The sequence below is a fragment of the Ovis aries genome, chromosome 7, assembly GCF_016772045.2.
Source record: "Ovis aries strain OAR_USU_Benz2616 breed Rambouillet chromosome 7, ARS-UI_Ramb_v3.0, whole genome shotgun sequence".
Taxonomy (NCBI): Eukaryota; Metazoa; Chordata; class Mammalia; order Artiodactyla; family Bovidae; genus Ovis; species Ovis aries.
In genome coordinates this window covers 80,774,638-80,791,996 of record NC_056060.1, presented here as the reverse complement: position 1 = coordinate 80,791,996, position 17,359 = coordinate 80,774,638, and the positions used below count along the sequence as shown (strand labels likewise).

General features: G+C 40.2%; 1 protein-coding gene across 6 annotated transcripts in view; it reads right to left on the bottom strand.

The window, feature by feature from the left end:
• The window catches only part of PCNX1 (pecanex 1), a 189,021-nt gene that overhangs the window by 27,332 nt on the left and 144,330 nt on the right, over positions 1–17,359 (bottom strand). For all 6 annotated transcript variants that reach the window (XM_015097153.3, XM_027971972.2, XM_027971971.2 and 3 more), the window contains 2 exons: positions 16,747–17,000; positions 14,864–15,094 (listed from right to left, as the gene is read on the bottom strand). In XM_015097153.3, the coding sequence (XP_014952639.3) occupies positions 14,864–15,094; positions 16,747–17,000 (485 nt within the window). The remainder of the gene's footprint in view (positions 1–14,863; positions 15,095–16,746; positions 17,001–17,359) is intronic.

Below are 17,359 nucleotides of genomic sequence, written 5' to 3'. Positions count from 1 at the left end.
TATACACAATGGAGTATTACTCAGCCGTTAAAAAGAATTCATTTGAATCAGTTCTGATGAGATGGATGAAACTGGAGCCAATTATACAGAGTGAAGTAAGCCAGAAAGAAAAACACCAATACAGTATACTAACACATATATATGGAATTTAGGAAGATGGCAATGACGACCCTGTATGCAAGACAGGAAAAAAGACACAGATGTGTATAATGGACTTTTGGACTCAGAGGGAGAGGGAGAGGGTGGGATGATTTGGGAGAATGGGAATTCTAACATGTATACTATCATGTAAGAATTGAATCGCCAGTCCATGTCTGACGTAGGGGGCAGCATGCTTGGGGCTGGTGCATGGGGATGACCCAGAGAAATGTTGTGGGGAGGGAGGTGGGAGGGGGTGTCATGTTTGGGAACGCATGTAAGAATTAAAGATTTTAAAATTAAAAAAATAAAAAATAAAAAAAATAAAAAAATTCCAGAAAGTAAAAAAAAAAAAAAGAAAAAAAAAAGAAAAAAAATGTTTTTCCCATAACAGAAGCAGTACATATGCTGAAAATGTACTGCTTCTGTTATGGGAAAAAAAAAATTTTTTTTTTCTTAACTTAGTTCAGGCTTCTGGAACTGGTCAAGATACAGTAATAAAGACACTGCTGCTAAAGCTGAAGCTCCAACACTTGGGTCACCAGTTGTGAAGAGCCGACTCACTGAAAAAGACCCTGGGAGAACAAGATGGTGGAGGAGGAGGTGGATGAGGAGTACATCTCTCTCCACGATACATCAGGAATACTCCTGAGACACAGAAGTGCATGCAGAACGCCAGCTGAGAGCAGACAGGAGAACCTGACCAGTGGAAAAGAGTATATCGAACCACGCAAACTCAGTAGAATGAAGGAACTAGCGGGAAAAACATGAGAGTTAATAGGACCGGACCTGCCCTCTGCGGGACGGGTAAGCAAAGCAGGGGTCCAATCCCCACATGGGGTAATTCTGAGTCAGAGGAGAAACATTCAAGCCCGAGGGTGAAACAGCTGATCTGTGGCAGCCTAAATGGAATGGTAATCAGACAGTCCTTGCCGCAGCCATACATACCCCAGACAAGAACACTGGCCCCCTGGAAGGTACATCAGCCGGGAGCTGGAGTTCTGGGATTGCGGAGCAATCCCAGGGTGAGGGCTGCTGCTGACTGCAGAAAGATGAATTGAGGGGATGTGAGGGAGGAGACTATGGTGGGAAATGTCTGTGGAGGAAAGCCTGGCATCCATGGAAGCAAAGTGATACTGCTGAGTTATGCGTAGGAGGTGGAGCCATCTCCATAGCCTCTCTCTCCCTACACATCAGCATCCGTAGTTGAATAATAGAGAGATTGGCTCATCAAATGCCTGATGCACTGAATTACAGAGCAGGACCCCACCCACATGGCCCTTTAAGTGCCTGACCTGCCGATGTACAAAGCAGGACCCCAGCCAGGAGTGCTCTCTATGTGCCTGACGTGCTGAACAACAGAGAAGGACCCCAGGCAAGGGAGCCCTCTAAATGCCTGAACGGGCAAAGCTATGGAGAAAGGCTGGCCAAAAAGGCCTTCTGATCGCCAGCTACAGAGGCTCAGAAAAAAAGACTGATAGGGCTGTAACTCCTGCAGTAGAGGCAGTCCAAGTCCCTGCACACGTGGCGCCACCAGGGTCCCCACACGCCAAGCAGCTGTGCCACCTTCACACTCAACTCTCACTGGGGCAGAGCTGCCACAGGCAAGAAATGTCTTCATCTATGCATGCAGGGTCGCTTTGGTGTCCAACTCTTTGCCATCCTGTAGACTGTGGCCTGCCAGGCTTCTCTGTCAGGGAGAGGATTTCTCCAGGCGAGAATACTGGCGCTTACTGACTAATAGTGGTTGCCATACCCTTATAGAGCACTATATTTCCTGCTGCCCTAGTACCAATTCCCCTGAGTACCTGGTGCTGCCAGAACTCCTGTGACCCAACCAGCTGCACCACCTCCACACCTGGACCTCACAGGGGCAAACCCAAGTCCTCTAGGGCAGCCTCAGGAACAAACTTCAGTGGATGACCCCCATGTAGAGGTGGAAATAAAACCACAATTGAAATCCAGGGGCAGTGTGGCGAAGGAAGAAGACCCAAAACCTTCCCACCAGCTGCACAAGCTGCAGACTGAATCCATACAATCAACTAGGCAGACTGTTGTCTATGACATAAGAGGTCATTGAGAGTTCCCCAAAAGAAAACACACTAGTTCTGATAGCTGTGGACATTGGAGGCAAGAACACACAGAAGTAGGACCAGATTAGAATCTGAGCTGCCACCACAGCAGGTCCAGAGATCAGCACAGTGTTAGAGGGCATCCTAGGGAGGTAAGGTGGACTGTGACTCCCAGGGAAAGGACTGTGACAGCAGTGACTCTAGGGAGTATCAAATAGAACTCAACATAAATGAAACCATGTGAATAAAAGACCCAGCATCACCCATAGCACCCTGTGCAGGACACCTCATCTAAACAACAAACAAAACAAAAATACAAAATCACCAGCAGACAGGATTACCACCTCACTCAGCCTTGCCCATCAGAGGAAAAACAAGCAAACAAACAAAAACTCAGCACAAATCTCACCCTACACAAACCACTGGACCAACCTCAGGAGAGCAGAAACCAAAAGGAAGAAAGAATTCAACTTTCTTCAAGGAAAGAATTCAACTTTCCTTGAAGCCTGGAAAAGGAGACCTCAAATACAGTAAGTTAAAAAAAAAAACAAAAAAAAAAAACCGGCAGAGAAATACTACACAAATGAAGGAACAAACCAGAAACACAGAAGCCCAAATAAATGAAGAGAAAACAGGCAAACTATCGAAAAAGAATTCAGAATAATGATAGTAAAGATGATCAAAAACCTTGAAAACAAAATGGAGAAAATGCAAGAATCAATTAACAAAGACCTAGAAGAATTAAAGAATAAACATACAGAGACAACACAATTACGGAAATTAAAAATACTCTAAAAGGAATCAACAGCAGAATAACTGAGGCAGAAGAACGAATCAATGAGCTGGAAGATTAAATGGGGGAAATAACTTCTGAAGAGCAGAATAAAGTAAAAAGAATGAAAAGAACTGAGGATAGTCTCAGAGACCTCTGGGACAATATCAAATGCACCAACATTCGAATTATAGGGATCCAAGAAGAGGAAGAGAAAAAGAAAGAGTATGAGAAAATTTCTGAAGAGATTATAGTTGAAAATTTCCCCAACATGGAAAAGAAAATAGTGGATCCAGTCCAAGACGTGCAAAGAGTCTCATACAGGATAAACCTAAGGAGAAACACACCAAGACACATACTAATCGAACTAACAAAGACTAAATGCAAAGAAAGAATTATAAGCAGCAAGGGAGAAGCAACAAGTAACATACAGGGGAAACCCCATACACTTAAGCTGATCTTTCAGCAGAAACTGCAGGCCAGAAGAGAATGGCTAGATATATTTAAAGTACTGAAAGGGAAAATCTACAACCAAGATTACTGTACTCGGCAAGGATCTCATTCAAAACTGATGGAGAAATAAGCTTTTCAAACAAGCAAAAGTTAAGAGAATTCAGTACCACCAAATTAGCTTTACAACAAATGTTAAAGGGACTTACACAGCCAAGAAATACAAGAGAAGAGAAAAGATCTACAAAATCAACCCCAAACAATTACGAAAATGGCAGTAGGAACATATATATCAATAATTACTTTAAATGTAAATAGATTAAATGCTCCAACCAAAAGACAGAGACTGGCTGAATGGATACAAAAACAAGACCCATATTATATGCTGTCCTCAAGAAACCCACTTTAGACCTAAAGACACAGATAGACGGAAAGTGAGAGGATGGAAAAATATATTCCATGCAAATGGGAAGCAAAAGAAAGCTGGAGTAGCAATCTTCATATCAGACAAAACAGACCTTAAAATAAAGCTTACAACAGATAAGGAAGGACACTACAAAATGATGGAAAGATCAATGCAAGAGGAAGACATAACAACTGTAAATATCTATGCACCCAACATAGGAGCACCTCAATACGTAAGACAAACACTAACAGACATAAAAGGAGAAACTGACAGTAACGCAATAATCGTAGGAGACTTTAACATCCCACTCGCATCAATGGTCAGATCATCAAGACAGAAAATTAATAAGAAACACAAGTTTTAAATGATACATTAGATGAGATGGATCTCATTGACATCTTCAGGACATTCCATCCAAATGCAGAAGAATACATCTTCTCAAGTGCACAAGGAACATTCTCCAGGACAGACAACATCTTGGGTCACAAATCAAATCTCAGTAAATTTAAGAAAATTGAAATCCTATCAAGCATCTTCTCTGACCACAATGTTACGAGACTAGATTATCAATTACAAGAAAAAAACTGTAAGAAACAAAAACACATGGAGATTAAACAACAAATCTCTAAATAACCAACAGGTTACTGAAGAAATCAAAAGGGAAATAAAAATATTTCTAAAAACAAATGACAATGAAAACATGACAACTCAAAACCTATGGGATGCAGTGAAAGCAGCTCTAAGAAGGAAGTGTATAGTGGTACAATCCTGCCTCCAGAAACAAGAAAAACCGAAGAGACAACCTCACTTTACACCTAAAACTGGAAAAAGAAGAACAAAAATCCCCAAAATTAGCAGAAGGAGAGATATCATAAAGATCTGAGCAGAAATAAATGAAAAGAAATGAAAGAAACAACAGTAAAGATTAGTAAAACTAAAAGCTGGTTCTTTGAGTGAATAAACACAATTGACAAAACTTTAGCCAGACTCATCATGAAAAAAAGAGAGAAGAATCAAATCAGCAAAATCAGAAATTAAAAAGGAGAGGTTACAACAGACAATGTAGAAATACAAAGGATTATAACAGACTATTATGAACAACTATATGGCAATAAAATAGATAACCTGGAAGAAATGGACAGATTCTTAGAAAAGTTCAAGCTTCCAAGACTGAACCAGGAAGAAATAGAAATTAAGAACAACCCAGTTATAAGCACTGAAATTGAAGCTGTGATCAAAAATCTCCCAAAAAACAAAAGCCCAGGACCAGATGGCTTCATAGGAGAATTCTACCAAACATTTAGAGAAAAGCTAATGCCTATCCTTCAATTGCAGACAAAGGAACACTTTCAAACTCATTCTATGAGGCCACCATCATCCTGATACCAAAACCAGACAAAGACAACACAAAAAAAGAAAACTATAGGCCAGTATCACTGATGAACATAGATGCAAAAATCCTCAACAAAATTTTAGCAAACAGAATTCAGCAACACATCAAAAAGCTCATACACCATGATCAAGTTGGGTTTATCCCAGGGATGCAAGGATTCTTTAACATATGCAGATCAATCAATGTGATACACCACATTAACAAATTGAAAGATAAAAACCATATGATAATCTCAATAGATGCAGAAAAAGCCTTTGACAAAATTCAGTACCCATTTGATTAAAACTCTTCAAAAATGGACACAGAAGGAACCTACCTCAACATCAGTTCAGTTCAGTTCAGTCACGTCCAACTCTTTCCAACCCCATGAATCGAAGCACACCAGGCCTCCCTGTCCATCACCAACTCGCAGAGTTCATCCAAACTCACGTCCATCAAGTCGGTGATGCCATCCAGCCATCTCATCCTCTGTCGTCCCCTTCTCCTCCTGTCCCCAATCCCTCCCAGCATCAAGGTCTTTTCCAATGAGTCAACTCTTCGCATGAGGTGGCCAAAGTATTGGAGTTTCAGCTTCAGCATCAGTCCTTCCAATGAACATCCAGGACTGATCTCCTTTACCTTCTTTACCTCAACATAGTAAAGGCCATATATGATAAGCCTACAGCAAATATTATTCTCAATGGTGAAAAACTGAAAACATTCTCCCTAAGATCAGGAAGAAGACAAGGGTGTCCACTTTCCCCACTATTATTCAACAGTGCTGGAAGTCCCAGCTACAGCAGAGAAGAAAAAGAAATAAAAGGAATCCAGATCGGAAAAGAAAAAGTAAAGTTCTCACTGTCTGCAGATGACACGATACTGTACATAGAAAACTCTAAAGATAGTATCAGAAAATTACTAGAGCTAATCAGTGGATTTAGCAAAGTGGCAGGATACAAACTCAATACACAGAAATCACTTGCATTTCTATATACTAACAAACTATGAAAAATCAGAAAAAGAAATTAAGGAATCAATCCCATTCACCATTGCAACAACAAAAAAATTAAATATCTAGGAATAAACTTACCTAAGAAGACAAAAGAACTGTACGCAGAAAATTATAAGACATTAATGAAAGAAATCGGACACGACTGAGAGACTTCACTTTCACTTTTCACTTTCATGCATTGGAGAAGGAAATGGCAACCCACTCCAGTGTTCTTGCCTAGAGAATCCCAGGGACGGGGGAGCCTCATGGGCTGTCGTCTATGGGGTCGCACAGAGTCGGACACGACTGAAGCGACTTAGCTGCAGCAGCAGTAATGAAAGAAATCAATGATGACATAAACAGATGGAGGGATAGTCCATGTTCCTGGGTAGGAAGAATCAATATTGTGAAAATGACTATACTACCAAAAGCAATCGACAGATTCAATGTGATCCCTATCAAATTACGAATGGCATTTTTCACAGAACTAGAACAAAAAATTTCACAATTCATATGGAAACACAAAAGACCCTGAATAGCCAAAGCAGTCCTGAGAAAGAAGAATGGAGCTGGAGGAATCAACCTTCCTGACTTCAGATTATAATACAAAGCTACAGTCATCAAGACAGTTTGGCACTGGCACAAAAACAGATATAGACCAATGAAATAAGATAGAAAGCCCAGAAATAAACCCATGCAACTATGGGTACCTTATTTTTGACAAAGGAGGCAAGAATATACAATGGGGCAAAGACAGCCTCTTCAATAAAATGCTGCTGGGAAAACAGGACAGCTATACGTAAAAGAATGAAATTAGAACACTTCCTAACACCTTATACAAAGATAAACTTAAAATGGATTAAAGACCTAAATGTAAGACCAGAAACTATAAAACTCTTAGAGGAAAACATAGGCAGAACACTTGATGACATAAATCAAAGCAAGTTCCTCTATGATCCACCTCCTAGAGTAACAGAAATAAAAACAAAAGTAAACAAGTGGGACCTGATTAAACTTAAAAGCTTTTGCACAGCAAAGGAAACTAAGCAAGGTGAAAAGACATTATTTTCTCCTCAGAATGGGAGAAAATAATAGCAAATGAAACAACTGACAAAGGATTAACTGCCAAAATATACAAGCAGCTCATACAACTCAATATCAGAAAAACAAACAACCCAATCAAAAAGTGGGAAAAAGACCTTAACAGACATTTCTCCAAAGAAGAAATACAGATGACTAACAAACACATGAAATGGCCATCATCAAAAAGTCTACAAACAATAAAGGATGCAGGTGTGGAGTAAAGGGAACGCTTTTGCACTGTTGGTGGGAATGTAAATTGATACAGCCACTATGGAAGACGGTATGGAGATTCCTTAAAAAACTAGGAATAAAACCACCATATGAACCAGCAATCCCACTTCTAGGCATATAACCTGCGGAAACCAAAATTGAAAAATACACATGTATCCCATTGATCATTGCAGCACTATTTACAATAGCTAGAAAATGGAAGCAACCTAGATGTCCATCAACAGATGAATAGATAAAGAAGCTGTGGTACATATACACAATGGAATATTACACAGCCATAAAAAGGAATGCATTTGAGTCAGTTCTAATGAGGTGGATGAACCTAGAACCTACTATACAGAGTGAAGTAAGTCAGAAAGAGAAAGATAAATAAATATCTATATATTTATACATAGATAAAATATAAATATATATATTTTCTATATATTCTAATGGATATATACAGAATCCAGATAAATGGTACTGAAGAATTTATTTACAGGGCAACAATGGAGAAATAGACACAGAGAATAGACTTATGGACATGAGAAGAGGGAAGGAGAGGGTGAGACATATGGAACACCAGTAACATGGAAACTTACATTACAATATGTAAAATAGATAGTCAACAGGAATTTGCTGTGTGGCTCAGGAAACTCAAACAGGGGCTCTGTATCAACCTAGAGGGGTGGGATGGGGAGGGAGATGGGAGGGAGGGGATATATATATATACCTATGGCTGATTCATGCTGAGGTTTGTCAGAAAACAACAAAATTCTGTAAAGCAATTATCCTTCAGTAAAAAATAAATAACTTAAAAAAAAAAAGATCCTGAAGCTGGGAAAGATTGAAGGCAATAGAAGGGGGCGGCAGAGGATGAGATGGTTAGATAGCATCACCCACTCAATGGACATGAATCTGAGCAAGAGATAGTGGAGGACAGAGGAGACTGGCGTGCTGCAGTCCATGGCGTTGCAAAGAGTTGGACAGGACTCAGCAACCAAACAACAACACCCGTGCACCTGAAATGACCAAGAAAAAAATATACTGAGACACTCTCTGGGAAACAAATGAGGCGGCCCTATAAGCATTTCTAGGCCATGGTATGAAGAAGAGGAATGCAGAAGCCTAGCGACCTCCAGGTTGGGAAGATGTCTGGGAAGGTCAAGGCGGCTAGAGTTTTGCAGGGCACAGTGCCAAGAAGGAGATAGCTACACAGGGAGCAAGCGCTGGAGACCGGCAGAAGGTCCCTTTTTTGAGTTCAGCAGATTACTTATCAGCACATGAGCCAAGCCCAAGGAAAAAACCAACAGAAAAATGCAGAAAAGAATGGAAAGTTCTGTGATTGGCTACAGTGCTCAAAAGAATACTGTCTCAGTAATGGGAAAAAAATAGCCCCAGACTAAAGGCTGCTTTGGTCCCTCCTAAGAAAGCTTAAAAGTAAACCCTGAAAAGATCAAACTGTCCCCAAGGAATTTAACTGTCACAGAACAAAGTTCAAAAATATTTACAGGAGGCTTCCTTGGTGGTCCAATGGTTGAGACTCCATCTGCCAATGTAGCGAACAGGGACCTGAAATGACCCTTAGTATGATCCCTGGTCTGGGAAGATCCCACATGTTGTGGGGCAACCAAGCCCATGAGCCACAACTGAGCCGGCTTGCCCTGGAGTTGCAACAACTGAACCTCTGCACCCTAGTCTGTGCTCTGCAATAGAAGAAGGCAGCACAATGAGAAACCTGTGCACTATAACTAGAGAGTAGCCTCCACTTGCCACAATTAGAGAAAGCCCATGTGCAGCAATGAAGACCCAGAGCCGCCAAATAAATTTTTAAAGATTAAAAAAATTATATTTAGGGACTTTCCTGGTGGCCCAGTGGTTAAGACTTTGCCTTCTAATGCAGGGGGTCAGGGTTCAATCCCTGGTCTGGGAGCTGAGATCCCACATCCTCATGGCCAAAAAACTAAAACATAAAACATAAGCAGTATTGTAACAAGTTCAACAGAGACTTAAAAAATGGTCTACATTAAAAAAAAAAACTTAAAGAAAAAAATATTTATAGGAATACAAAAATATCCAGCCTCATCAAGGCAAAGTTCACAAAGTCTAGCACTCAATCAAAAATTGTCAGGCATGCAAAAGTAGCAGGAAGATAGAACCCACAATTAGAAAAATAATCAACCAGTCAATCAAAATTGACTCAGAAATGATACAGATGTTAGAATTAGTGAACAAGGATATTGACAGAGTTATTGTAACTGTATTCCATACATTCAAAAAGACAGAGGAATGATAGGGTGCTAAGTAGAGACATGGAAGGTCTATATAAAAACACAAATTAAACCTCAGGAGATTAAAAAAAAATGCACTGTCTGAGAATAGAAAAAATACACTGGATGAGATTAATGATATTAATGCAGAAGAAAAAATTAAATGATCTAAAAATATATCAACAGAAATTACACAAAATTAAACATAAAGACTGAAAAAAAGAAACCACAGAGCATCAGCAGTCACAGAACAACTTTAGTTAGTTAAGTCGCTCAGTTGTGTCCAACTCTTTGCGACCCCATGGACTGTAGCCCACCAGGCTCCTCTGTCCATAGGATTCTCCAGGCAAGAATACTGGAGTAGGTAGAATAACTTTAGGGAGCCCAATATAAATGTAATTGGAGTTCCCCCACAAAGGGAAGGAGGAAAACAGAAAAACATTTTGAGAAAACAATAACTGAAATATTCCCAAATCTGATGAAAATGATACACACCTAGGGATTCAAGCAGCTCAATGAGTTCCAAGAATAAGAAACATGAAGAAAACAGCATAAACTGCTTAAACTAGTGATGAAGAGAAAAATCTTAAAAATGAGCTAGTGGGGGGAAGAAAACCCCACATTGTTACGTGACACATACCAGTATATGGTGTTTTACTGCACTTTGCTTTATTGTGCTTTGCAGATACCATTTTTTTTTTAATCTGAAGGTTTCTGGCAACCTTGTTTCAAGCAAGTCTACTGGCACCATTTTTTTATACTAGCACTTGCTCACTTTATGTCCCTGGGTCACATTTTGGTAATTCTCAAAATATTTCAAACTGTCCACCAGCAAAAAGATTGTGATTTGCTGAAGGCTCAGATGATAACCAGCATTTTTTAAGGAATAAAGTATTTTTAAATTAAGTAATGTACATCATTGCATTTTTTACATAATATAATCACACACTTGATATGTTGTTGTTCAGTCGCCCAGTTGTGTTCAACTCTTTGTGACACCATGGACTGAAGCATGCCAGGCCTCCCTGTCTGTCACCATCCCCTGAAGTTTGCCCACGTTCACGTCCACTGCCTTGGTGATTCCATCCAGCCGTCTCATCCTCTGACCACCCTTTTCTGCTCTCAATGTTTCCCAGCATCAGGGATTTTTTACAATGAGTTGGCCGTTTGCATCACATGTCCAAGATACTGGTCATCTGATACAAATAGCCTAAAAGGGCACTTAGTAAAATGTAGACATAATATTCACAACTGTTTGGGAAACCAAACAATTTGTGTGACTTGCTTTACTGTGATATTTACTTTATTGCAGTTGTCTGGAATGAAACCTGCCGTATCTCTGAGGTACGCTTTTATTATTTGTACAGAACAGCAAAGATAAGAATGACTACAGACATCTCATCAGAAACAATGCAAGCCAGAGGAAGTGTAGCCGCGTTGCTAACATCCTCAAAAGAAAAAAAAATTGGTTAGACCATAGTAGCTCTATTTTGTTATGGTTGGAGAAGGCATATGTCTTATATCCTCAACTGAATTAGAAATTCTCAGACTGGTTGCTAAGACTAACAAAGGTGAAAGAAAACTATGGTCATTTAAGAAGCAGGAAGCAAAGTCAAGCTGAGAAGTCCTTGCAGTCTAGTGTTCTGCTGCTGCTGCTAAGTCGCTTCAGTCGTGTCTGACTCTGTGTGACCCCATAGATGGCAGCCCACCAGGCTCCCCAGTCCCTGGAATTCTCCAGGCGAGAACACTGGAGTGGGTTGCCATTTCCTTCCCCAATGCGCTAAAGTGAAAGTGAAGTCGTGTCCAACTCTTCGCCACCCCATGCACTGCAGCCTACCAGGCTCCTCCATCCATGGGATTTTCCAGGCAAGAGTACTGGAGCGGGGTGCCATCGCCTTCTCTGAGTCTAGTGTTCCAGGTGGCTTTAATGCAGTTAATCCAGGGCCACACTTACAAAAACATTATTTCAAGCTCTTTAGAAAACAGGTACAGCTATTGTATGAAAGATTATTTCCTCTAAGAATACATATAATGAGAGAAGATGCAAAGAATGAGTTTTTTATTTTTGTACAACATGCAACTTAGAAAACTATCTTGGAAGGAAAACTATGGGGGGAGAACGTCTGAAGGCAACTTTATTAACATTCAAGTGAGGGTACAACAATCTAGAGTCAGCAAACCTTTCTGCTTTAATTAACGTCCCTGTGAAGAGGCTCTTCCGGGCATGATGACTCAGAAAACAGAATGCATGGTTCTAAGGAGGTAGGGATAATATTGTTCAACTTAAAAAAAATGGGAGCATGAAGGAATTATCTTTCCTGACAATTTTCTTCTAAAGGGGACTACAAGAATAGACTATAAGCCATAATGACCTAGGGACAGAAAGCTCTCAGAAGAGACTGGAGATACCCACGTTTGGAGGCAAACCTTTTGAATATGATTTATTAGGAATTAAGAGAATGACTTCCTTGAGCTATTATATATCTATGACCTCAGCAATAATCTTTAAGAGATTATGTATTCCTTAAATTCAGAAAGAATGGAGCCTGTTTCTGAGTGGGAAGACAATGAGCTCCTAGCCCAGACAACCACAGTTAAACAAAAGTAACCAATACAGTCTAAGCCAGAGAAAGACTATTTGAATAATATGATCACTCCCTGTCCCCTGTTGCCCCAAGAAATAAGTCCAAGGATTTGAGAGTAGCATGCAAAGCATTTTCGGTATATTTCATTTATGGAAAAAAACAAACAAACCCACAAATGTTCTGTGTTTGAAAGAAGAGATGGTAAGCTTTGAGGTCCTCTATTTCCAGACATTGTCCACTGACCCTTTTTCTGAGCTCTTATGAGGTTATTTTATTCTATTCCTTGGTCCTTCTTTAAAAATATGCTACTCTGCTCAGTATCTACTGTGCATCCACTATAAACGCTCAAAAGTCACTGTTCAGAGGGGAAATATAGGATGCTCCCTTTCTTATTGATGAAGTGAAGAGAAACGGGCTGATATGATGGCGTGCCTTACTCTAATTGAGTAGCTGTAAAAGAAGGACTAAACAAGGTATCACACTTAAAGTCCATCAGCGTGTACATCCCAGACCACAATACAGGCACTGGTTGTCAAACTGGCTCCCTATGCTCCATGATACAGAATAAACCTGTACACAGGATACCAATGGTTCAACTACACAAGACTTTTGCTTGGGAAGCAATAGTGATAGAGGGTTAGCTTTTGGGATCATAGGCCTTGGTACTGTGGTTATTGTACATGGGGTCTAATCAGGAGCAACACTGCCAAAGAGCCATGAGGCCCAGCAGGAAAACAGTAGTTGGAGAAGTCTACAACTCACCCTTCCTTTAGGGTAAGACAAGTTGTTCTGAAGTATGGATTAAGAACCACCTAAAGTAGTGTTGGAGAAGACTCTTGAGAGTCCCTTGCACTGCAAGAAGATCTAACCAGTCCATTCTGAAGGAGATCAGCCCTGGGATTTCTTTGGAAGGAATGATGCTGAAGCTGAAACTCCAGTATTTTGGCCACCTCATGCCAAGAGTTGACTCATTGGAAAAGACTCATCCTGGGAGAAATTGGGGGTAGGAGGAGAAGGGGACGACAGAGGATGAGATGGCTGGATGGCATCACTGACTCGATGGACGTGAGTCTGAGTGAATTCCAGGAGTTGGTGATGGACAGGGAGGCCTGGAGTGCTGCGATTCATGGGGTTGCACAGAGTTGGACATGACTGAGTGACTGAACTGAACTGAAAGTACAATCACCCAGCATGATACAGATTTTGGGTTCCCAGCCTAGACTTACAGAATTAGAATCTCACAGGCAAGGCCCAGGAACCTGTGTTTTTACTCATTCCTATATCATTTTTATCCATGTTAACATTTTAAAGTCAATAATCTAGATGAACACTGTCTAGTATGGTAGTCATTATCCTATATGAGTTGTTAAATTTAAATCAATTAAAATTAAATAAAACTTAAAAATTCATTTCCTTAGTCATACCGACTACATTTCAAGTGTCTCATAATCCACCGTATGTGAGGGGTTAGTAGTTACGATACTGGAACAACACAGAATGTTCCCATCATTGCGGAAAATTGTATTAGCACTGGTCTAGACTTTGGAGAAGGCAATGGCACCCCACTCCAGTACTCTTGCCTGGAAAATCCCATGGACGGAGGAGCCTGGAAGGCTGCAGTCCACAGGGTTGCTGAGGGTCAGACACAACTGAGCAACTTCACTTTCGCTTTTCACTTTCATACACTGGAGAAGGAAATGGCAACCCACTCCAGCGTTCTTGCTTTGAGAATCCCAGGGACAGGGGAGCTTCGTGGGCTGCCGTCTATGGGGTCGCACAGAGTCGGACATGACTTAAGTGACTTAGTAATAGTAGTAGACTTTGGATTTGGGACAAAGATATTAATTATCCATAAGTCTGGTATGTGTGTTTGGGGACTTGGGGCTGGAGGTGCTCCAAAATGCAGTCTTTAAGAAGGTTCTACATGTAATCTACAACCTATATGTATGTGTAGGCACAGGTAGAGGCAGTGCTATTTAGACAGTGAGACTGCGACACTGCAGGTCAAAGAACGAGGGAGGCTTCTCCTTCTAATCTGCTTTGATAGAGCTGGTTTCGCCCAACCATTATGAACCACCCAGGTCCTCTTATGCAGATAGTTTGAAAGGAGAAAATCTAGAAAAACTGACATAATAACGAATAGAGGTATTCTTTCCTCTTTGCAAAGAGCTATACTCTATCCAGCTGAGGTAAATCACCCACCTTTGCTCTTCAGGAAGAGCTGCACTCTATCCAGCTGAGGTAAATCACCCACCTTTGCTCTTCGGGAAGAGCTGTACTCTATCCAGCTGAGGTAAATCACCCACCTTTGCTCTTCGGGAAGAGCTGTACTCTATCCAGCTGAGGTAAATCACCCACCTTTGCTCTTCGGGAAGAGCTGTACTCTATCCAGCTGAGGTAAATCACCCACCTTTGCTCTTCGGGAAGAGCAGTACTCTATCCAGCTGAGGTAAATCACCCACCTTTGCTCTTCGGGAAGAGCTGCACTCTATCCAGCTGAGGTAAATCACCCACCTTTGCTCTTCGGGAAGAGCAGTACTCTATCCAGCTGAGGTAAATCACACAGAAACTCTCCCTGGATATGCCTGCCAGTCGATGGTCATAGTCTTCATCAATGTTTGGATTAAATGTTGGATCCACATCAACATAATTTCGATCGGCACACAGACGCAGTCCTTCCTGCATCGTCTCATTAGCTAGCCATTCTTCTAGTTTAGAAGAGGTTGTAACATAATAAATGATACCCTAATGAGAAAAAAGATTTAAAAAAAACACCTCAGGCTAAATCACAATCTGAATTAACACCAGTATCTCATTAAATTAATTGTTTATACTGATAATATGAATCAAAGTGACATTAGTTTACTAACTTTAAAATAGTCTAAAAACAATTCCAATCTACTGAATTTATGATCTTTTAAGAGAGGTGAAAAACCTTTATTGTGGTGCATTTATTTTGAGAAATTTCTCACAGAACTTTAAGCTATCTTGTGATCTTATGTCAACTCATAAAAATATAATAAATAAAGCAATAGAAACACATAGAGATAGGAAAGGCCACACACACAATTATTAATAAAAAATGTTGTAAATTCAATTTCTTTAGCTTCCTGAGATTGGGTTTAACCAAACATTAATTAAACAGAAGATTCAGGCTTCAACCCAACCAATCAACACAAATAAGTTGGTACACAGAAGTAATAACACATGAATCATGAAGATTTAGCATATGTTTTCCTCTTGAAAATGTTGGCTTTGCCTATAAACCTCTAGCGATAACCATGTTGTATATCTGTGAAATTTTTAGCAAAAAACAGAATACCTGTGCAGTAAGACACTAACCTTGCTCAAAGAGAGGTTTGGCCTTTGCACTTGGGTTCTGGGAGTTCAACTCTAATCCCTTGCAATGTCCTGCCTCATAAGAGAGTCTTTATTTACTTGGAGGCTTAGAACCATGAACTCTATAGGATCTGGAGATTAAGGCTGGTGATGTGGATGGGCGAGCAAATCTAAATGGTTGTGTGTCAATGAAAACTCTGCACACTGAGGCTCAGGTGAGCAGGCGAGCATCCTTGGCTGGCAACACTCTGTATTGCCTCAGTTGTTTCTGGGAGGAATAAACATTGTCTGCACAAGTGCACTGGGAGAGGACAACTGCAAGTTCATGCCTTAGGGTCTCTAGACTTTGCCCTATGTGCTTCTTTCCTGGGCAGACTTTACTCTGTATCCTTCCACTGTAATACATTCTAACCACGAGGATGATGGCTTTGCTGAGTTCTGAGGGTCCTTCTAACAAATTAATGAACCTGACTGTGGTCTCAGAGACCCTGAAATTGCAATGGTGTCACATGTGATGGTGTTTTGGGGGACCTCCCAAATCATACAATACTTTCATTCAGATTTCTGAAAGCAGTGGTTAACAGCAAGGGCTAAGGAGTCAGTCAAACCTGGGTTCTAAATCCCTGATTTCACTTGCTAGTTAGAGGATTGTGACCAAGTTAACTTTTGATCGGTAACTTGTTTATTTGTAGAACAGGAATGTAATATTCCTTTAGAGAATTAGTTAAGAGATATATAGGCGTATGTATACATGCATGCATGCACGCGTGCATTCTTTAATACAGTGCCTAAAAGAAATGTGCTACAGATAATAGTTTTTATTAATAATATTAATGAACAAATGTAGTTAAGTTCCACTGAAGAAAGAAACGGCAAGATCCTTATAGGTATAATTTACTAACTGTATTGGATACTAGAAAATTTCTATTGCTATGAAAAAGCAAGACACAAGTTAAAACAACTATATATCTATATATCTATCTATATATATATTTTTTTTTTTTTTTTTTAAAGAAGAGCCTCTGACACCAGAAGCTCTGAAGAGGCACATCTCTTACCTTGACATAGTAAGTGGTGAGTACTTTCCGAAGATCAAAGACTTGAAGCATAGAGGCAGCACTGTTGTCAGTGATGCTATAGCCCTCTAGAATATACTTGGTGACTATCACTTCCCAAGCCAGCCAGCGCTGGCTAAATGCAGCGTTAAATGAAAGCACATGAGGAATATGGCCAGGTTCACAACAGCAAAATCCTTCATCTTCCTCAACACCTTCGGTAATGGCCTCCACTTCCCGTTGTTGACAGTAAGTACCTGAGAGAGACAGAGAAAGAAAGTTCTTATAGCAAATGGGTAAAACATGAAGTGGAAAAAAGAATACTTCAAAGATATGAGAAACTTTGAAATAAAAACATTTAGTTTATAGCAATTAAGAGTATGTGTTGGATCTGCTTTACACTGTCCATTTGCAAACCGCAGGACATTCCTGAAGAGAGGCATAGTATACATTCATCTTCTGGAGAATCAGAATGTGTATCAGCACATTTGGGTCTGAGAATTTGTGAAATAAAAAAAGAAAGTCAGATTAAATAAAGAATTAGAGCCCAGCCATCTATGCCAACAAAATATCACCCATCACATTAATGTTAATTTTATTTTGTTCTGTGACTTTC